Below are 23,360 nucleotides of genomic sequence, written 5' to 3'. Positions count from 1 at the left end.
CTTTATTTCTCTTTGAATGAGTAAATGAGATTGTGCACCCTGTAGCATCCAAGCCGTGGTCCAAGTGGAACCACTATCATTACATCCTTAATCAGGTGAGAGTCACTACCATCACCTCCATAGTCAAGAGATACACTTTGGCCCCAGAACCAAAGGTAAGAGTTCATAAGGAAAGAGGAGTTGGGTTCTACTACTTCCTTCTATGAACATTGTATCTGGTTTAAACTGACCCTTTGCCTTTGTAGTGTCAGCTATTGAATGCTCATATGAGTGGGGCTAGGGAAGATGAGGATATGCAGTGGAACCTCGGTTCTCCAACTTAATTCATTTCAGAAGGCTGTTCAAGAAGCGATTCTTTGAGAACCAAATCTCCTTTGTCATCTAAGATGACACAGGGTTGATCATACAGGTATCAGCATGAAAGTGTTGTCAGGTCAAGAACTGAAGTTTTGTCCAACAATTGAAATATTTTTTCTGTGAACATCTAGGTCAAGAACCAAATTGTCAGAGATGGGAGACATTCAAGAACTGAGGCGTGACTGTGTTCTGTTTCTTGTCTTTAATCCCTCTAATTAATTCATGTGCTAACAGAAACAACTAGAATTAGAGTTTTTTAATTTTTTAATTATCACCCAAGGATATGCCTTTTATTGATTTTAGAGACAGAGGAAGGAGGAGAGGGAGAGAGATAAACATCAACTGGGTGCCTCCTGTATGTGCCTGACCAGGAATTGAACCCACAACCTTTTGGTGTATAGGACAATGCTCCAACCAACTGAGCAACCTGGCCAAAGCAAATAAGAATTTTTAAATTCTTCTTTTCTAAATTAATTATTTTTTTATTTAATATTCACTGATACAAGCACTATTGTAGGTGTTTGGGATAATGGTGGATAAGATAAGAGTCCATATCCTTAAAAAAACTATAAAGAGAATGACAAGTAAACAGATTACAATACAATGTCATCAATAGTACAGAATTATGGTCTCCCTCCTTACTTCTATATCTTTGAACAGCACCTTCTCTCCTTCTCTATGTCTAAACATTACTAAGAAAAAATAATAGTTTTTTTCCCAATTTTGAGGCATTTGCGCCTAAAATAATTTGAGAATCAACCACATAAACTGCTTCTGTAAATTTTCTTCCATAAAAATGACTTATCAGATTGACCGCTGTGGTAAATTAACATATAAATTGCACATTTATAACATGGGAACAACATAGTCACACATTGGTTTATGCATACTCAGCAAAACTAAATTCAGTCAAGGCCAGGTCTTTAAGTAAGTGTGAAGAAAGTCCCACCCCATCTCATTCTCTTTCCACAACTTACTTTCTAATCAGTAGCATTGTTCTTTAGAATAAAGCTTTATATGAAAAAGGCCACTCGGGGTAAAAATATATTACCAGGGAGAAGTAACATGTCAACCCATTAGTACATATAATTACTCTCTAAAACATTAGCAATAGTTCATTTTTGCAGATTTAATCAGATCACCTCATAATATAACATAGAAAAGGTAAATTTTTGGCAAAATGGTGGAGGTAGAGATGAAGGAGGCAACATTAGTCACTAGAGTAAGAAATATTAAAAACAAACTTTATGTATTTGTTAAGATAATATCTAAATACTCTCAAAGAGTATACAGCAATAAACCATTAATTCCAGGAAGCTGCATTAACCACATTAATTTACTTCTAGTGGCATATCCTAGAAGGTTTGTCATTCACTAAGTATATACTCATGGCTATCCATGAGTATCCCAGATGTGGCTCCCTCTTTTAGGGAGCCATGTGACAGATCTGACAATCCATCAAAGTCTGACTTTCTTACAGACCCAATGTAAAAGAACTTCACAGCTAGAGGCCTGGAGACCATCTTTGCCGATGACACCACACTTCTGTACCAAGCTGTTTGAAACAATCCTATAAAAAATCAGAAAAACCAGTCAAGATGATGTACAGAGTAAAGGAGTTGTAAGGCAGAAAAGAATTAAAAAATAAGCAAATTCTTTCTCCCTATTCAGGCCCCATTTCTCTTAGCAACCAGAACACAGCAGAATAAAAAATGCTCAATAGCCTCTCTTTAAAATGTCATCATTTTTTGTCCTTATCCATTGTTCATTTCCTTCCCTCTTATTTCCTTTCCTCTCTTCTCCATCTACTATTTTTAATCTAGTTCACATCATCTCTCTCTCTCTCTCTCTCTCTCTCTCTCTCTCTCTCTCTCTCTCTCTCTCCTCACCCCCTCATTTGAAGCCCTTTACCGTGATAAATTTAGGACTGATCCATCTTCCCACCTCCAACCAGAATTGTTCCTCAGTCCAATCCAGTAAAATTCCTTATTGAAGAAATTTTTGAGCAGGTTCTAAAAGAGAAATTGAAGATGATGAAAAAAGTAAGAAAGATGCAAAAAACAAAGAAGAGACCCAGTGTCACAGTCAAACATTTATTCCTTACATCCTCTCTATCATGGACTAAATGTTTGTGCCCCCCTCCCAAATTCTATATGTTCAAGCTCCAACCTCCAATATGATAGTATTTGGAGATGGAGGCCTTTGGGAGATAATTAAGTCTAGATGAGGTCATTAGGATGGGGCCCTCACTAAGGATGGAATTAGTGTCTTTATAAGAAGAGGCCAGAGCTCAATCTCCCTCTACCATGTGAGGGCAAAACAAGAAGGTGGCTGTCTACAAGCCATTAATAAGGTTCTCTCATGAGGAACTGAATCTTCTAGCACCTTGATCTTAAACTTCCCAACTTTGATGGAGCACCAGATAGGTATTCAGATAACTTTGAAAGAAAAAAAGCTAAATACTGCTGTGGAAGCAGTCACCTTTTTCATTATCATTTAGTACACAAATTTTATTAAGCCTATAGGAATATTTTTTCTTTTTCTACTCGATTCCCATTTTCTAAGTCCTCATAAAACTTACATAAGACAAGAAAAAAACAGATCTTAAGGACACAAGCTTAAGGTAAAGTTAAGTTGGCTATAACCTTTATACAGCCCAGACTACTCACTAGAACAGAGGAGTCTGACATTGAAATGGAGTTTATATTGTAAGGGAATTGCCTCTATAAATAAAATAAGATAAAGGATAAATCCCAGAAGATCAATTTTGTTGTAAAATTTGGTGTTACCGTAATGAATATATTTTGCAACAAATGATCACCTTGGATTTTGTTACAGAGTTTTGTTGCGATGTTTAATTTTCAATGTGATTTAATATGACAAGTATTGTGTTTGTTCATGAGCGAGAAGCTAACACTGTAAGTCTGAAGACAAAAAACATTAATGGAAATCCATGATGTGTAAAATAAGGAGCTCAGTGTTTGTATATGTTTTAGAGTAGGAATGAATATTCAAAGGCATTCATACATGTCTTAACAAATAGCAAAATCTCATGGTTACATATCGTGGGCAACTGTAAATGTATGCAGTAGCATTCAAGGGCATTGATAACTGATGTCTCTGCATGTCCAGCAAATACTGTGTGTATAGTTAATTAACTATATGATTGTCCAATCTTTTCTTTATGCCTTATTCTAATTCCCTAAAGTCACTGCAAATCCCTTGTGAAAGAAAATGGAAAACTAGTAAGAAAGCATTTGTATTGTTTTTTGTTCCTCCTATTTCCCGGAAAGCTTTTTTTTTAGTGTTTTTGTTCCATTATTTAGTTGGTTTAGTTTTCACTGAGTTAGAGTTTGATCTGATAGATGTTAAAGAAAAAGACCATAACTTGTTCTCGTGATCATTTCCTGACTGATCATTTGCCTCCAGACTCGTTCCTGTACCAATGCTTTGAGATAATCTGCCATTTCATCAGGCAGTGGCCGTTACAAAGAACATCATGTTCTCAAATTCAATGAACTTGACTTGATTCTTCTTCTGCCTCTGTAAATTTATCTCCTTTGAAGAAATAGAAGCTCAAAAAAGGCAGTGAGATATGTAGTTTCATAGAAATTTAGTAGTAGGACTTGGACTAGAAGCCAAGGCCTCAGCATGTCCTCTACTGCTACAGTCCATCTCTCTTTATCTCATCTCTCTCTTTAAATTGTACTTTCACTAGACCTGAAAAAATTGTGAGATTCATAGGATGTGCCAAGAATCACATACATTCAGCCAGCTAAGACACTATACATTCTCTTTGATAAAACAAGCCAAAGTGACAACTTAAACTTTTATTATAACATTAAATCCAAATATTAGTTACTTCCTTGGGGTTTTGATGTTGCTACAGAACAGGATGATATATGAACAAAAATGTTTGTTAAAGCTAATACATTTTATTTCTCATTATACCCAAGGTCAGATATCCTAAAACCTGGGCTAAAAGAGGGAAATCCAAGATGGCAGGGTATTTCTGGATTTTCCTCAGAACATCTGAAAAACCTCCTCTAGAGGTGTTTTAAAAACCAAAGAAAATAACTTTCTTCTTTAGGTTCCAGGAAAATCTATTTTTAAACTTCCTCATTTTGTTCCAACTATATACATTTTTGTTCATTTAAATGTATCAGTATTTTCTAATAACAGCTTAATTAGTTGAATACTTTTGGAAGAAAATACTCTTTTTTATCCAGAAACTACTGAGAAAACAGTGAGATTTAAACCCTTTATGATTATAACAATACTACTAGATGTCCCATTGTGATGTCATTCTTACTCCACACCAGGAAGATGATTATTAAAAAGTAAGAATGCTAGGACAATACTCTTAACTGTGTCTCTAGACTACAGCTTCCTTTACCTACTTGGAAACTTTTGCTAGCATAATTAAATGATTAAAGAGTTTCTCCTCTAATGTCGTGAAAGGCATAAAGCCTCTTTGCACTCCCAGTAAAGACACTAAAGAAAAATGTCTTAGCATGGGCCGCTATGACAAATTACCATAGACTGCATGACTGAAACAATGGACATTTATTTCTCAGTCTGGAGACTGGGAAATCCAAGATCAAGGTGCTGGTAGATGTAATGTCTGATGAGAACCTGCTTTCTGGTTTTCAGATAGCTGTCTTCTCATCGTATTCTCACATGGTAGAGAACAGAAGAAAGGCAAATTCTCTAATTTCTTTTCCTTTAAGAGCACTAATTCCATCATGAGTGCCCCACCCTTGTGATCTAATTACCTCCCAAAGGCCCACCTCCAAATACCAACACATCAGGGATTAGGGATTTAATATATGAATTTTTGAGGGTCACAAATATGCAGTCCTTAACAGAAATATGACAAAATCTTTTGTGCTGTTTGCCATCTTCACAATAACCTCTATTTTCTCTTCACTGTATTTCAATCTTAGTTTGCACTGACAGCACATGGTTGAAGCATTAGAAAAATCAGCACAAGTTGTTTATTAGCATTTTCTTCCCAAATAATTGATCTCCTATGATAGCTTTATTTTCTCAGAGTAAAGTATCCTGAAAACAATTATGTCTTATATTATTGTGTATGGTACTTTAAGATTTACAAAATCCCTTTTCATTCTATTGCTAATTTCACTTGACATGCTGGAGTATGGCATTTAAAAAAACAAAAACAAAAACAATACACTAGTGTTTACCATTAGTTCTGTCCCTGCTATTCGAAGATGAATAACCAGGCTGAGCCTCAGTTTCCTTATGAGGACTTATTTAGCTTAGAGATTTACTAGGATTTTTTTTTCCAATTATAAAATTTTTGACAACCCTGAAATGTAAGCAAATATTATCAGCCTCATCTTTAAAGATGAGAAAACTGGTTCTCATGAGTGAAAGAACTTACTACTCAAGCCTCCTTACTGAATAAGTATCTAAGTTTACTCTCTCAATGTTAAATTTTTGCATTATATAAGGCTCTCCCCTTTTACTAATAAATAAAATCACATTGTGCCTCTGATTAATGCTCTCCAATAATTTCCTTTTCACATAGAATAAAATCTAAAATCCTTACTATGTATTACAAGATTTTACATGACCTAGCCCCTTCCAATAGTTTATTCACTTACTAGTTTCCAGTCACATGAGCCTTCTTCTTGTTCTCTCAACACACCAAGGTCATTTTTACTTCAGGGTCTTTACCTAACTTTCCCCTCTGCCTGGAATACCCTCCCCCTAGATTTTTACAGGGCTGTCTTTCAGGTCTAGGTGTCAGCTCAAAAGTTACCTCCTTAGAGAGGCCTTCTTTAACTATCCAATCTAGAACTGTACCAACATGCACTGTTATAACATACTGCTTCATTTTCTTGAGAACACATACCAACATATTTATTTGTTTATTGATTTGTTATCTCTTTCCTTTGATTAAAATGTAAGCATCATAATAACAACAACTCTGGCTTATTACTGTATCTCCAGCCCCTAGAAAAACACATGAAATTATGTCCAATAATATTTATAGAATTCAAGAATATAGTCTAGTCTTATGCTGCAAGAGATTAAAACCTTTTGAACACAAGCTCTCTGCATTTTTTACTTTACCTCCATTGAGTACTTAATTGTGTATGTTGGGGGTAGAGAAGTAAACTGAAGACTAAAAGAAGGATAAGAGAGATAAAATAATATCTTAATTTTTAGAAGAGCTTGTAACCTTTTATGCATTTCTTAACCAACTTGCTTAAAAGGACTATTTAAATTAGGGGAAAATGAGTTTTTCCTAATTTCTCCAATGGAATTATAAGAAAAACAGTGCAATTCTTTTCTCCCTTTCTTTTCAATAAAAGAAATGACATCTATAATAATAAAACACAGCAATGAATGAAGACTTTCTCAAAAACCTCATCTAAGGTCTGAAGAGCTAGACTTAGATAATGCCACTTATAAATTCCAATCCTGCACTCACTGCTCGTAAGAGCTACACAAAATTCTAAGTCACCACTTGTCACTGGTGAGGGTGGGCAGTAAAATCTTACTGTGTCGCCTTTGCTTGAACACCTTCCCTCTGGAAGAAGCCTTTAAAACCAGAGTGCAATTCTTATATTCTATATACTCATGGCTAATGTGTGTGTATGTGTTTGTGTGTAGAAGCAGGATGTTAACTCAGAACCCTTGGCCTCTAGAGAGGGTGTGAACTAAATAACTTAGGTGTTATGTGACTTTAGAGTTTGTAATGTTTAGTTATATTGTAAAAGGAAAAAATGCAAAACCTAAATGCAAGGTGAAGACAGAACCCAAACATATAAAATTAGGTACATTTATCTTTCCTTTTTCTTTTTTTTCTTAGGTCAATATTTATGCCTTACACACACACACACACAAACATGCTTTTGCAGGTAATGTTTTAAAATTGTAATTAAAGCATTTTAATGTAAAGAATATATTCCTTATTCATACAAAACTAACATGTTTTATGAGGCATATCTAAGTTATTTCAATCCATAAAGAGGTAAACTACCAATATATCTAAGCTACTATGGCCATATCTTTGACTGACTAACTTAATTTCAGGGACTATATACTAAAGAAATGACCTCAAGAAAAATAATTTATATAAGTATGGTTACAGCTGCATAAAAATTGGAAATAAAAATTTTGTCTTAGAATATGAAAATAGTTAGACAAAAACAAAATAATACAGAATTTAAAAAAATAAATACCTAGGGAAATTTATTGTTTAAAAAAAAGAATGAAATAATGTTATGTGATTTTTAAGAAAGCATAGGATAAATGTATTTTTAAACAGTATGTCTGTTATACCTTCAGATAATAGTGTTAATATGTTTTTCTTCAATCTCAAGACCCCTTTCAGGTAAAGTAGTTAAGTAATGAATGTAATTAGGAATTTGAAAATAGTACAATATAGAGCATCCATAAAGTCTAAAATCAGTTTAATTTATTGCTTTAAATTTAGAGTTATTTCAGCTGAAAATGTGTCTGTAGGTTGAATAGAAGCACATTGAGCATATTACTTATAAATGTAACTAACATTTTTTTTACTAACATATTATTTTAAAATAAGTTTTTTCTGCTTCCAGACTTTTTAGATATCCTTTAGTAAGTAAACATTCATTACTATCATATCAAAATATGCAAGACACTATTCTAAGTGAAATAAGCCAGTCAGAGAAAGACAAATACCATATGATTTTACTCATATGTGGAATCTAATGAACAAACTGAACTAACAAGCAAAATAGACACAGACTCACAGAGAGAGAGCAGGATGACAGTTCATGGGGGCGGGGCGATTAGGAAGAGGAGGGATTGAGCAAAAAAGTAAAAAGTGCTCATTAATGTGGACAACAGTGTAAAAATTGCTTGGAGACAGGCCTATAAGGGGACCAAATGGTAATGGGAAAGAAATACAATAAAATCTTTGAAAAACAACAATATATTCAGATACATTAAGAAATTTCAAAAAAAATTGACAGGCTATAAATTACAGGAGTTTCATATTGATAAGAATTTCCCTATAATGTGCATTTGCACAATACTTAAATAAGCCTTGTTCTATACATCAGAGCACTTCAAAAGATAGTAAAAAAAAAAAACTGTTCATCAACAGACAAATGGATAAACAAAATGTGCTCTATTCATATAATGGAATATTATTCAGCCATACAAAGGAATAAAATTCTGATGCATGCTATAGTATGGATGAGCCTAGAAATAATCCAGATATAAAAGGACATAGTAGGCAAACTCAAAGAGACAAAGAGTAGACAGGTGGCCACCGGAGGCTGGGGGGAGGAGAAACTATGGAGTTATTGTTTAATGGGTACCATGCTTCTGTTTGGGATGATGAAAACATGCTGGAGACTAACAGCGGTGATGGTTACACAGCAAAGGGAATGTATTTAATGCCACTTAATTAGACACTTAAAAATGGCTAAAGGTTAACTTTTCTGTTGTGCATATTTTACCACATTTTTTTAAGTCTAAGAAAGAAGATAGTGAGAGATATCCTAATTTATCCACCACACGTACACTTGGTGTAAAGTTCATACTGGTTCTTGATCTGTTTGTGAAGATAGGATGATAAAAATACAAAAATTACCAAACTCTGAAGACCTCCATAGTGAAACGATTCCTCTATCACCTGCCCTGTGTTTCCAGTCATTTCTTTCAATCTTCTGACGTACCAGTTCAGATTTCCTCATAAGGGAAATACTCAGTTAAACAAGTTCTAATTTACTTGTGATACATATTTTACCAAAATGTCATGTCTTAAGAGACAGAAGAGAAAAACAAAAGTCATTCTGACTCTGGGGTTTATTTTGAGTGACAAGGAGAATTAGTTCAAGTGGAAAAGAAATACTATAATTAATTCCTACTATGTTAAAGAAATTTCCACATAGATTTTCTCACTTAATATTTATAACAATTCCTGAAAATTTTTTCTTCATTTGGTACATGAAGAATTTGAAAGTTAAAGAGCTTAAGAAAATTGCTGAAGTTCATAGAGTAAGTAATGTCATAAAAACAGACGCATGACTGTCTGTCTGACAGAAACTAAGCTCTTTCCATTACCCAATTCTACTTTAAAATACAGAGGAAAGTGACCAATTTACCATAGTGTTTGAATTGCAGTCTCTAAAGAAGAAAAACTTGCATATAATTAGATGTAAACCCTAAATACAAGGAAAGCCAGGGAGGAAAAAGAGACAATCCCAAAGTCATAAATTCTAACAGGAAAGATAGTTAAAGTTGAATAGGTTGTTAAAGGAATAAACTCTGGTGGTATCATCTCCAGTTATGGTAATGAGGAAGAAAGATACTGTGGGGTAGGGAGCATCAGGACAAATTTTTAAAAACAAAAATATGTTCCCAAGGAACTCTCTACTAAATGTGTGTGTTTAAATAATACACCAACAACCCTAAGGAGAAAAATGTTAACATAAAAATAAACTGAGCCTTGTGGGGGGAAAATGACAACAAAAATCAGGAATTTGAGTATACCTAAAACCTAAAGATAGATTCAAAAAGCAAGAACAACAAAGGCCAGATACCATGTCAACAGAAACCTGAGGAAATAAGAGAGTAATTCAATTTCAGTATTGTTTTTATTTTCTCAAAAATAAAACAACTCTTTATTTATTATATTTTTTCCATTACCATTTATGCCCCTTATACCCTCTTAACCTCCACCCAAATGTTAAAGTCCAAAATAGAAGAAACAAGTGAGCACTGACTACTTTAAAAATACTTAAATCTCAAGGACCATATCATGTACATTCCAGATATTAATTCAAATAATTTTTAAACATGTATAAAAAAGAAAAGACAACAGAAGACAATTAATAGGAAAATTTTATCTTGTTTTTCAACATGCACAAGATGGATTCTGGAAGCTGTCAAATACAATATTTCTGTAAGTGACTTTAAAGGGTGGGCTAAAGTGGAGTTTAAAATCTGGTTCTGGAAAAAGGAGGAGAAGATGATGGAGGAGGAGAAGGATGAGGAGGAGGAGAGGAGTAAGAAGAGGGGAAGGAGAGGAGTAAGAGGAGGAGAAGAAGAACTGGCTATATCAGATTTGTAACCTTGGATTTGTACTCATCAGTGAAATGTAGGTGTTGAAATCTACTTTATAGAATGTGCTGTGAAGATGAAAAATAATATGCATAAAATACCTGACACATAGCAGGTACTCAATACATGGCAGTTTTTATTATTGTTTTTATACTCTGCTATAGTTGGTCAAAGATAGAGTATGTATCCTGCAGCCTCTAGCACACAGCAACCTAATTCCCTAGCAGTATTCTCTGCCAGGGAAATGTCAGTGTGAAAAACTTCCCTTTTAATACACCCATATGCTCTTTTGGTAGCTGTACAGACCTAAGCATGATACCAGAAATATCAAGTAAACCTTAATAGAGTATGTAAATCTTGCCTTGAAAACAAAATAATAACAACACTAGTACAAGAAGCTCAACAAATCAAATACAGTATGAGTCAAGTTGGTTCTACAGAATCTGACAAAAGCTGAGCAAAGAAAAAGAATTAGGCCAGAGAACCAAAGGAATGTCAAAAGCAAAACTTATCTGTGGTTCCTAATAAATCTATCAGGGATATTCTACCTTCTGCAGGACCAGCTTGAACCAGGGGGCCTGAAGAGAAAATAAACCAGTTTTGGAAATGGAGCCAACCTAACTATTCCACTTAATACAACAGGAGAACAAGATCCAGGGAAAGTAAAGAATGAAAGGAAATATAAAATTTCTCTAATAACTGTTCCATTCCACTGGGGGACCCTGGGGAAACAGAAATATCCCCAACTCCCAGATACTCTCTGTGCCCTAGCTCTTTCCCTCTGCATCTCATTAGGACATTGTATACCCCACCACAATATTCTGTGGCAGTGCCTTGCATTAGGACTCACTATTATGTTTATCGATGTTTGCCCAGCAATACTTCAAGTTCTTTGCTCACTTCTGCTATTGATTTGTGTCAGCTCAGATCCTCAGAGGCAGCTTTATCAAAGTGAGAATACAAGTTACGGCAAAAAGGTCCAGAAAGCAAGCTTACTGGTATCAGATGCCATGAAATAAAGATTTCATATATCTAATGAATAGACCCCAAATACAGTCTGCCACCTAGTTTAGGAAAGGCATAAAGGAAAAGTAAGTCATGGAGGGAGGTGGACTGATTTGGAGTTATATTCTATGCAAAATTTCAGAGGAATGAGTGTTTCTTTGATGGAAAATAAGAATGTAGATGCTTTCATCTTTTTTTTAAATAGGAAATTATAAAATTTAGGAACTATATGTTCTCCCCAACTGCTTGAGAGTAATTGTCTCTCTGAATTTCCCCTAGGGAGGTTAATATAACTAAATTTTTAATAAGCCATTCTCTGTATCTTGATTCTTCCAAAAAAAAGAATACAGAAAGCAACATTAATACACAAAAATCATGTGTATGAGTAAAAACCATACTAGGACTTCTTATTTTCTTTGTATGTGTTATTTACATTAAGGTGGAATTTGATTGATTTTTGTACCAGGTTTCAACAGGATGTCAGCTCCTTATATTACCTTGAGATGCTCTAGGACTGATAAAGAGCTCTCCTCCAGGAGGCTGCTGGGTGGACAGAAAGGATCTGAGAGCCCTGGAGGAAGTGGAGCCTGCCAGCTTAACTCTGAGAGGAACTTAAGATATCACACACACACACACACACACACACACACACACACACACACACGAGTTTCCTTCCTTCTCTTCCAATTTCTGTAACTGCTTTCTCTTCACACCCCAACCCAACCCCACTTGTTTCCTAGCCTGAAACTTACTAGATTGCAATGAATGAAGGAAAAATATTAAAAGGAAGGCATTTGAGCCCTTGCTACAGTCTCTTTGTCCCCATGCTATCTTCTTCTCACCCCCAAGGCCCACGGGCTCTCACATGAAAACCTGCTGCTTCCTTCTGGTTGGACCTGTATGCTTCTGGATCTAATGAGTCTTTTAAGTAGACCTGTACTTCAGGTCTAATTCCTCTCTGTAACACACTCATCATCTTTCCACCTCCAACATGCACACATACATGCCTATGCAAACCTCTAGGATTCTATAACTGGGGTTTGTTAGGTCAGGAAAAGAAAAAGTAAGGAGTGGGGAAGGAAGTGGAAGAAGGCAAGGGTAGAGGAGGAGAAAAGAAGGGAAAGAAACAGGAGAGAGAAAGATACTTCTTTTTTTCCTCAAAAGAGGATACATGGTACATTTAAACAGCATCCACCAAGAAAACAACCTACATTCACTAAATGTTTGCATTTACCATTTCCTGGTTGTCTATAAGCATAAGGAGATGTGAGTCTTTGGTTAAGCAGAATTCCAGACTAGAATTCCAGTCCTTCTTCTCCACTGAGAAGTAATAACAATGGGCACCATACCCCATCCAGAAGTCTGGGCAGCTGGCACACGTGGAACCTAGAAAGGAAGAGGGCCTGGTTCACAATCTTTATGGACCACTCTGTCTCGGAAATGGGAGATAAGCGGAATATAACAGTCACAATGTCTTCCCTGCCCCACCACCTTCCAGATTACGGTTTAGAAAGATGCTCAAGAATGCACAGCCTCAAGTTAAATACCTCACTATGTTCAGCGCCACCACTACTACTGTACATTCCACTAAGCAAGGATGTGACTGAGACTGAAGGAGCAGGGAAGGAAATGGGGACAGGCTGGCTGACGACTGTGAAGAGAGTAGTTCCCTGTGTTGGAGATATTTATGCACATGTGACAAACACATCAGATAAGATGACTACATTTACAGATGTGTCAGTGTACTGTCTATGTAGGCTTAGCCTATACACTATGTGACTGCATAATGTCCATTGCTTAGGTTAGGCAGAATCTTTCAGAATGTCCAACTTGACACTCCATAATAGCACAAAAGAAAAGGATAGAAACCAGAAAGAGCAAACTTAACTAAACTAAAATGTTGTTTGATTTTTTTATCACAAATGTGATTATCTGTCATCATTGGAAATTGAATAGAAAACATTATTTCAGAAAAAAAGATTTACTTCTGATATTTAAAAAAGGTTTTCTGACAGAGAAGCTTATCAGATGAGTGAATACAGAACATTCTCATTCCTTTGAAATGGTTGCATTATAGGTCTGTGAAATGAAAGGGAATGAAATAAAGTTTCAAGGTAATTTTAACCAATATTTCACAAATTTATTAATTTTTTACTTCCATGAAACGTATTTATATAAACTCACCATAAGCACAGTGAGCAAGGATGAGCCATTATATCAAGAGAACACATGTGTAGATATATAAGTGAAAATTGATTATGCTTTGTGGACAAAAAAGGAGTTCTATGAACAATAACCTCACAGGGTAGTCTGCTCATAAATTCCAAACTGGGCAGGTCATGGTGGGGAGTCATGCCCCAGGCCTGTAAGTTCTTTAGTGAAGGTTTTAACGCAAGCCCTGTTCATTGTTCTTGTGCATCTAGGTTAACACACCTCCCAAATGCTAAAAAAACAAAACCCCACAAAGGCATAACCACCCTCAAGAGAGTACATAATCTTAACTACCCTATAATCCAATTACCACCTTGTTGTCATCTCCCACCTTCATGTAATCTTCCTTAATTTTATTTATTTTTTAAGATTGTATTTGTTTATTTTTAGAGAGAGGGGAAGGGAGTGAGAAAGAGAGGGAAAGTAACATCAATGTGTGATTGGCTCTCACATGTCCCCAACTGGGGACCTAGCCTGCAATCCAGGCATGTGTCCTGACTGGGAATTGAACCGATGACCCTTTGGTTTGCAGGCTGGCACTCAATCCACTGAGCCACACCAGCCAGGGCTCTTCCTTAATTTTAAATACATTAAAGAAACTGAAAGCCCTGACAGTGGAACAATAAACCAAGGGCCTTCTGGATTACCATATTTAAGGACCTAGAAGAAGTAACTCTAGAAAAGTTCATTTTATAAAATGTAAAAGCTCTCTAATTGGAAAACAGTCACTATATGTTTAATTAAATTATGACATATTTATTATGTGAAAAGTTAAACAATATTATAATTTGAATATCATGATAAACATGATAGTAGGTAGGAAAATGTTTATGACACAATATAGAATTAAAAAGCAATAAACAGCCCCGGCTGGGGTGGCTCAGTAGATTGAGCACCGACCTGTGATCCAAGGGGTCACCGGTTCGGTTCCCAGTCAGGGCGCATGCCTGGGCTGCAGGCTGGGTCCCCACTTGGGGGTAGGTGAGAGGTAACCACAAATGAATGTTTCTCTTCCCTTCTTTCTCCCTTCATTCCCCTCTCTCTGAAAATAAATAAATAAAATCTTTTTTTAAAAAAAGCAATAAAATGATAAGCATACTTTGATTAGAACTATACCCAGCCTTACTTTAAAAATAAAAAATGTGAGGAGATTTTAGAGAACTTGATTGAAATTCTGTTAGGAGAATAAATACTTACATGAAAGCATGTAGTCAAAAACTAGGAGGCTACTCCCAGAAAATGTTGTCTACAAGTGGTGATTTATTTTGTTGAAATTATTTTTCATTTTTCAAATTTTAGAATATGTTATATTGCTTTTATAACACAAAATGGATAAGTGGAATATTAATTTTAGTTTAAATTAACACTTACCCTGGTATCTGCGCATCTCTTTGAACAGCAGCACACTCACAAGAATGGCACTCAGAAGCCCCAAAGCTATCGCCACCCAGCAAGAGAGAGAACACCTGGAAGAAGAAGCTGCAAGAACAGAATCCAAAGCAAAATCCTGAGTTGTGATAAATGGAAGGAAAAGAAAACGTCAGGGGAGGATATCTGGGATTTTGAAGCAAGTTGGCCTAGTAGGAACTGAGACCCATGCCCTAAAGATTTCTTTCTTGGATCTGTCAAGAATTAGTTCTAAAGTTTAAAGCAACCATCTTTATCAAGTAACATGCTACATTTATCAAGTTAAAAATACTGTTTTCCGGTTCTGACCGATGACCGATGTGGCTTAGTTATTTGGGTGTTGTCCCACAAAGCGAAAGGTTACCGCTCCCTCTCTTTCTCCCTCCCTTACCCACCTCTCTAAAAATAAATTTTTAAAAAATCTAAAAAAAGTTTAAAATTTTTTTTGAAGATTACCTCATTTTTTAAAAAGAATACTTTTTTCCTTTCAAATTATGGCTTACATGGTCTCATGCTTAAATGGTGAGCATATAAATGGGTACAACCCTTTTGGAGGACAATTTGGCAATGTCCACCAAAATTGCAAAGGTATTTATCCTTTACTTATTAATTTCTCATTGAGAAATTTTTCATATACTCACACATGTGCAAAATGATATATTTATAAGGCTATTCATGGCAACAATATTCATAGGAGCAAAAGATTGAATTCAGTTTCAATGTCTATCGATGAGAACAAATACATTTGATATATTCCTAACATAAATATGTTGCTTCTAACAAAGGAATAAAGACATTTTTAAATGGATATGGAGTGATTATCAAGATACATAGTTAAGCCCTAGCCAATGTGGCTCAGTTAGTTGGAGCATTGTCCTGTACAGCAATAGGCTGCAGGTTCAATTCCCAGTCAGGGCACATACCTAGGTTTCAGGTTCAACTAACTGATGTTTCTCTCTTATGTCAATGTTTCTCTCTCTCTCTCTCTCTCTCTCTCTCTCTCTCATCAATAAAAACATATCTCTTCAGGTGAGGGTTTTTAAAAAAACTTTTAAAAAAGATATATAGTTAAGAAAAAGAAACATTCTGCAGAACTCCAGAACATGTATGCTAATATATCTCAAAGTATACACAAGAATCTGATATTTGCTTCTGGGGAGGCAAGATAGGTCACTGGAAACAGCAGTCGGAGAAAGAATGTTTTACCTTCTTTTGTACCTTTTAAATTTTGAACCATGCAATGTATTACCAATTCAAAATTTAAATAAGTGCAATTTAAATAAAAATAAAATAACCTGTATCTCAGCAGTGCTTTGTAAACTGTTGTTACTAGAAGAGCAATGAGTTCAGGTTATCATTTTTTAAGAATGAGACATAATTTCATATTAACTATGTTACATTAACCTATATCTAAGAATGTTATTTTGTTTTCACCTGGAAAATGAAAAAGAAATTTTTTTAGCCAGACTTTTATTTCAAAAGTGTAGTGGCATCACCCTGGCAGATGTGAGTCAGTTGGTTGGAGCATTATCCCATAAACTGGAAGGTCATGGGTTCAATTCCCAGTCAGGGCACATGCCTAGGTTGTGGGTTCAGTCCCTGGTCCAGGCATGTAGAAGGAACCAACCGATATTTCTCTCTTGCATTGATGTCTCTCTCTCTCTCCCCACTTCCCCTCTCAATAAGCATGCCTTCCATTGAGAACTTAAAAAAAAAAAAAAAATGTAGTGTCCACAGTCTGAGAGTATAGAAGTTATGTGTGAAAAACAAATATCTGTAAAGTAAGATACTTATATTCTAGTTTTAATACTTTATTTGGCAACCTTTAATTTGGAATTCTCCTTATTTGGGTTTTTTCTATTTAAATTTATTTCTTAAAAAAAAGAAATTCATTGTGAGAGACACATTTAAAATGAGAGAGTTCTGCATGCTAAATATTTGGACTGATAAATCCAAAACCGTTAGATTTCTATTGACATAAAAAATACATTTGCACTATAAAATATTACTTAATGAAATAAATGTTGATTTTAGATGCCATGCTTTATGAAATAGTGTATCAAAACATAATTGTATTTTTGTAAGCACAATCCCACTTAAGAAATTAAGTAAAATTTTTTTAAATTATTTTATTTACTTTTAAAAATACATGTTAAAAGCTGCTTAGTGAAATTTATATAGTAGAATCAGCATAGAAAAGTAAAAACATGTCAAAATAGTAACAGTGATAATCACCACATTGTAAAATTAATAACGATTTTTATTTTCTTACATTTGCTCTCATAGTTTCTCTGTTTTCTATAATGAGCATTTAATATTTTTATTAAAATACTTTGTTAAGATTTTATTCATTTTTAAAGAGAGGGCAAGTGAGGGAGAGAGAGGGAGAGAAACATTGATGTGAGAGAGAAACATCAATCAGTTGCCTCTTCTATGTGCACTGACCAGGGACTGAACCTGCAGCCCAGGCACATGCCCTGAGCAGGAATCAACTCTCAACCTTTTGACTTGCAGGATGATGCCCAACCAACTGAACCACACCAGTCAGGGACATAATGTCATTTTAAATATCCTAATCTACTTTCCTCTTTCCAAGTAGAGCATCCTGGAAAGCTGGGTAAGAATGAACATACTGGCAATAAATAAGAATGTGTAGTGTGTGCTGTATATAAATAAGAACCTACTTGACCAGAAATCAAATAATCATACTCAAGTTTCAACTTATCACCAATTGTGGGACCTTGTGCTTATAGTTTAAAGGGCAATTTCTTTTTGACTTAATATTTCTATTTCTTAAAACTTAATACAGACATAATCCAAAAGTAAGAAAAATATATACATATAAAAATGCCCATCCTGTGTAATTCATGGTAATTGAAAGGAATCTAAATGTGCATGTATACTGGAATAATTTAGCAAATTATAACAATGCTTTTAAATGACAACGTTAAAATTGTAATACTAAGACTACATAGCAAAAAAAAAGAGAGAGAGAGAGAAAGCTTGTGGAGCTATACTACAGAACGTATCTTACGGGAACTTACCGCCTAAGATATAGAAATCAAGTGTTAATTTTGGTGCCCTTTTTCGCCATCTTGGCACCTGTGGAGGTGTAAGAAACAAGAAGGGAACTAGGTGGCGAACGTGCGTTGGAAGATTTTAAACAGATTCGATTTGTTTTAAAGCTTGCCGGGAACAGGACTTCTACAGTGACAAATATATCTGGGAGGCTGTGGTCCGAAGTCATTTTTGCTGGCTATAAACGGGGTCTCTGAAACCAGAGGGAGCACACAGCTCTTCTTAAAATTGAAGGTGTTTATGCTCGAGATGAAACTGAATTCTATCCAGGCAAGAGATGTGCTTATGTGTACAAAGCAAAGAACAACACAGTGACTCCTGGTGGTAAACCAAACAAAACCAGAGTCATCTGGGGAAAAGTAACTCGTGCTCATGGAAACAGTGGCATGGTTCGTGCTAAATTCCGAAGCAATCTTCCTGCTAAGGCCATTGGACACAGAATCCGTGTAATGCTGTACCCCTCAAGGATTTAAACTTACTGAAAAGTAAATAAACAGCCCTGACTGGTGTGGCTCAGTTGGTTGGGGGAGTCCTCTGGCAAAGCAAAGGATTCCTGGCTGGGGCACATACTTGGGTTGTAGGGTCTGTCCCTGGTCAAGATGCAAAGGGGAGCCAACAGGTGGATGTCTCACACATCAGTGGTTCTCTTCCTCTTTCTCCCTTTCTTAAAATGAGTAAATAAAGTCATTTTTAAAAAGTGGATAAAAAAATGTTAATTTTGGCACTAACACTATCTGCTTATCTCAGAAAGTGTTCTCTCAGGGCTCTATGCAAAAATGGTTTATCTTAAATCCCCAAAGAATCACAGGGACTACCTATCTGTGGTGTTCTTGATGCCTTTTCCTACCTGTCACCATTCTTGTGTAACACAGGGGGGGTAAGGGGAAGGTTAATATATGAATCAGTTTCTTTTCTGCCAAAATCTTACTATTGCCATGAGAAAAATTATCACTGTATTTCTCCTCATTTCACAGAAAAACGAACTAACTGGAATTTAAACAGCTGGTTTACTCAAAATCTTACTGAAAAGATAAAGTCCCCCCACAAGGTTCTTGCTTTAGTTCAGGAGAGATAAAGAATAACAGAAATGAACAATGAAATAGGAGTGACAGCTCTGCCTGGGACACAGACACAAACAAACACAGGAGACTTACAGCCAAGATGGAGGCCTAGACTGACATGCTCCATCTCCCTCCACAACTAAGAAGGAATACAAGTACCACAAAACCAGAAATAACCAGAAGTTCCAGAAAATAAATGGAAGTCCAATGTATGAAGTTATAAAGAAGTGGTGCTCATCCGGATGGGCAGGAGGGGCGAAGCCAGGGTGGAGAGGTAAAGCTGTGCAGGCGGCGGCAGCAGCAGCCATGGTGGCAGGACAGCGGTACGCACAGACACCCATATCTACGGGGTGGCGAGAAGCGCCTGGGGAGCACCCCTGGCTGCTGACCAGACCCATCAGCTTGTGATTCCAAAGCCGGGGAAGACAGACCTCCATTGCCTAGGACTGTGAGGCCCGGAGGGGGTGGGATGATAGAGGAGGCCCCCAGTCTCTTAGCAGAGAGTAAACAGCAGGAATTCATCTTGGACCCCCAACCCCTGCAGAAAACGCCACAGCATGGTGAGACAGGTCACCCTGTTGTGACAAGGGCACGAGGCTCTGCCCCCTATAGCGTAGGAGGTGTGACAGACCTGCCCAAGAAGCAAAGGTAAACACAAAAAGGTCAGGATGGCACAGATCATAATAGAGATCCCGGTGACACAGCTGACCAGATAGCAAATATCTAATCTAATGAAACAGCAGATAGAAAATCTTTTTGAGGCACAATTCAGAGCTTTGGTTATACAAATGCTTACAGACGTAACAGCAGATCTTAAACAAGACAGGGAAGAAATGAAGGCTAGTCCTGCTGAAATGAGCAAAAATACATACAAAACTAGTGGTGAGGGAAAGAAAACCAGGGATCAAATCAAAATATCAGAACATAGGGATGGAACAGTCACCCAGTGCAGAAAGAGGAAACAAGAAGTGAGGAAAATGAGGAGAGGCTCAGAAACTTATTGGACAGCTATAAGCAGGCCGACATCCAAAACATAGTGTTGCCAGAAGGTGAAGAAGAAGAACTAGAAATTGAAAAATCATGTGGAAAATAACGAAGCAGAACTTCCCTAACTTGGGGAAGAAAATAGATTTACAGGTCCAGGAAGCACAGAGAGTTCCAAAAAAACTGGACCCAGAGAGAACCACACCAAGACACATTATAATCAAAATGTCAAACGTTAAGAATAAAGAGAGAATCTTAAAAGCAGCAAGAGAGAAAAAGAGAATTACATACAAAGGGGTCCCAATAAGACTATCAGATGATTTCTCAAAAGAAACTCTGCAAGCAAAAAGGGACTGGCAAGAAATATTCAAAGTAATGAAAAGCAAAAACCTACAACCACAATTACTCCATCCAGCGAAGCTGTCATTCAGAATAGAAGGGCAGAGAAGGTGCTTCCAGGACAAAGTAAAACTGAAGGAGTTCATCAGATCCAAACCACTGTTATATGAAACGTTAAAGGGACGAGTTTAGGAGACAGAGGATCAAAACTATGAACATTAAAATGAAAACTGTATCACAACAACCAACAATAGAAGCTAGGAAACTGAAAAAAAGGCAAACTAAGTAGGCAACAAGAGTGGTAAAAGAATTATACGTATGGGGAACATTATGGGGGGAGGTCAGCGGGGAGGAGGAAGCAGGGAAAGGGTGGGAGATGGTACAGGAATTAAGAAGCATAGTAGGAGGGAGTGGAATAGATAGGAAGATGTTGAGAAGAACTATATGCACAACCAATGGGCATGGACTAAGGCGGGGGGCAACTGGAGGGAGGGATGTCCCTGGGTGAAGGGGAACAAAGGGAAAAGAAATTGGGACAACTCTAACAGCATAGTTAATAAAGCATATTAAAAAAAAAACAAACAGACAAAGAATAACAGAAATGTCCAAGCTGGAGTTTCATAGATGAGATCATAGAACTGAATGGTCAGAAAAGAACTTACCTGAGGTCTAAGATCAGATCCTTGACCACATACCAAATTTTCACATTCCAATTCTAGACTTCAAACTGAACCTAATCTATGTCCTCAAATCACCTTCGATTTTTCTGCAACCTCTACTGCAAACTTACTCTACCTCCCATTCATCCCTTAGCCTTTGGTAACTCTGCACAGTTTTCCAGATGAACTTGGTCTACTCACCTTTTTGCTGTGGTCTGTAGTCATTCTGGGCTTGGAGTGCAGTAGCCAATTCTAATTCAGAATAAATAACATTGTCAGTCATCTCCACCTAATATCTTTCACTTCAGCTGAGAGAGTAAAATGATAGAGACGTGAGGAGATGTGCACCAGTGAGGAAACAGCCCAATCTGTAAACTGCTAGCAGGAAACTTGTAGGGTTTTTTTTTCAAGGTCCAAGTGACAAAAACAAAAGTAATTTCTCAGGAAATGATTCAAATTCTAGGGCTGCCTATAGAAATTAATATTCTAAACTGTGATAATTTTTTTTACCTCACCACACTCTCTAGATGCATATTAAATACACAGGGTTGAGCATAATAAGGCTTATAGGTGTGAGTAGACAAAACACAGTTTATTCTTGTATTATTTATTAATTATTATATTACTTTCCATATAAACAACTTTAAACCTACTTTTCCTCCCCCCTATATATTACATTGATTACCCATCTCACCTAATTCTAAGGAGCAAGAAAAAGTTGCTCTTCAGTCAGCAATTTGACTATGGAAACTGAAATAAAAATGAGAGTGGTTCCTACCTATGAGTTTAGCTCAGATTTTGTATTTGACGTTTTTTCTTTTGAGAAAATACATGCATGCCAAATGGAACTGATTTCATGATTTCTTGGAACTTTTGGGTAGTTATGTGTGATAGAGAAATGTACTATTGTCTGAGTGTGCCTGGAATTATGGGGGAAACGGACTACTGCCCAATTATTTTTTACGAATATTCTGTGCCCCTTAATTCCCCCAAATCATTCTCCCAAGTGTGCTCTAATCTTTACCCTTCACGGTGTCAGAAATGTCCTTAAATTTCTCTGCTGTTTTTTTATTTTTATATGCAAAGACAACTATAAAAGGAAACACGTTGATATATACCAAAGTGATTTATCTTTAATGCCTGAGTGGTTAATAAAAAAGTTAACATAAGAAAAACAGAAAGGAAACTGAAACTCTAAGAATAGATAAGGTCACCAAGACAGAATGTATTGATATAGAGATTTTTAAAAAGGAGAAAATGGAAGAGAATATTAATAAAAACTATTATAGTTCTGTTTCCTGCCATGACAGAGTGGTACTAGACTTGCCCTCCAGCCAAAAATCTATACAAGACAAAATCCACGAGGCAACTGTTTCCAGGCAGAGAACACAGGCAGCACTGTGATCTTTGAGAGGAGAGAACACACAAAAGTGAGCGCTATGATCACCCCAGAATTCTACCAAGGCCACTTCCTGGCACAAAGCAGGAAAATGAATTCTAAATAGAGCAGCAGTCTCACCAAGATGAGGAGGCAGAGATCTAAGTTTTGAGCTGCCTCTATGGCTGGAATTTGAAGGGCAGAGTAACTAATGAAAGAGAACTGCATAAAGATATATGTCCAGAAGACTGCATGGATGTTCAACATAGGTTCATGGCTAAGAGCTAGGCTGCACAGAGGACATGATTCTGAAAGTCCTTGATGAGATGCACTTCTGAAGGACTGGCCGCTAAATAAGTGAGACCAGACGTGGTACAGTGCTAACCAGATCAACAAAGAAGCAAAACAAAGCTTGAAAACCCAAAAGATCCACCAGTTACTTAACTGTCTATAAGAACAAGTTTTGAGAGCATTTGTAATCTTACTTCCTGGTATATGTCATCAGTTTGGTTCCAATAAACTTTTTAAAACTCTCAAAAAAAAAAAAAAAAGAACAAGTTTTTTAAAAAATATGTTTTATTGATTATGCTGTTACAGTTGTCCCAATTTCTTTTCCTTTTGTTACCCTCCACCCAGCTCCTGGGCGGGGCTGTCACACCTCCTAAGCTATAGGGGGCAGAGCGCCATGCCCTCACCACTACCGGGCAACCCTTCTCGCCACACTGTGGCACTTTGTGTGGGGGCGGTGGTCCAAGATGAATTCCTGCCGTTCTCTCTCTACTGAGAGACCGG

General features: G+C 36.5%; 1 protein-coding gene and 1 pseudogene across 2 annotated transcripts; one reads left to right on the top strand and one right to left on the bottom strand.

Annotated features, from left to right (window-relative positions):
• Positions 1-1,505: 1,505 nt before the first annotated feature.
• On the bottom strand, positions 1,506-21,548 carry KLRG1 (killer cell lectin like receptor G1). Of its 2 annotated transcripts, none has more exons than XM_090275403.1 (5): positions 21,392-21,548; positions 15,034-15,141; positions 12,686-12,837; positions 2,269-2,369; positions 1,506-1,927 (listed from the first exon to the last, which is right to left on the bottom strand). In XM_090275403.1, the coding sequence occupies exons 1-5, from the start codon at positions 21,471-21,473 to the stop codon at positions 1,816-1,818; spliced, it is 555 nt and encodes a 184-aa protein (XP_090131529.1). In that variant the 5' UTR covers positions 21,474-21,548; the 3' UTR covers positions 1,506-1,815. The 2 variants fall into 2 exon arrangements, with proteins under 2 accessions (XP_090131529.1, XP_090131530.1); XM_090275404.1 differs by having other exon boundaries at positions 2,302-2,369.
• LOC150011338 (large ribosomal subunit protein eL33 pseudogene) lies at positions 15,573-18,767 on the top strand (annotated as a pseudogene).
• Positions 21,549-23,360: the final 1,812 nt, after the last annotated feature.

Source organism: Furipterus horrens, unplaced genomic scaffold (genome assembly GCF_987537825.1).
Source record: "Furipterus horrens unplaced genomic scaffold, mFurHor1.1.pri manual_scaffold_4, whole genome shotgun sequence".
NCBI lineage: Eukaryota > Metazoa > Chordata > Mammalia > Chiroptera > Furipteridae > Furipterus > Furipterus horrens.
Note: the sequence above shows the minus strand (reverse complement) of the source record. Positions and strands in the feature narration are given on the sequence as shown.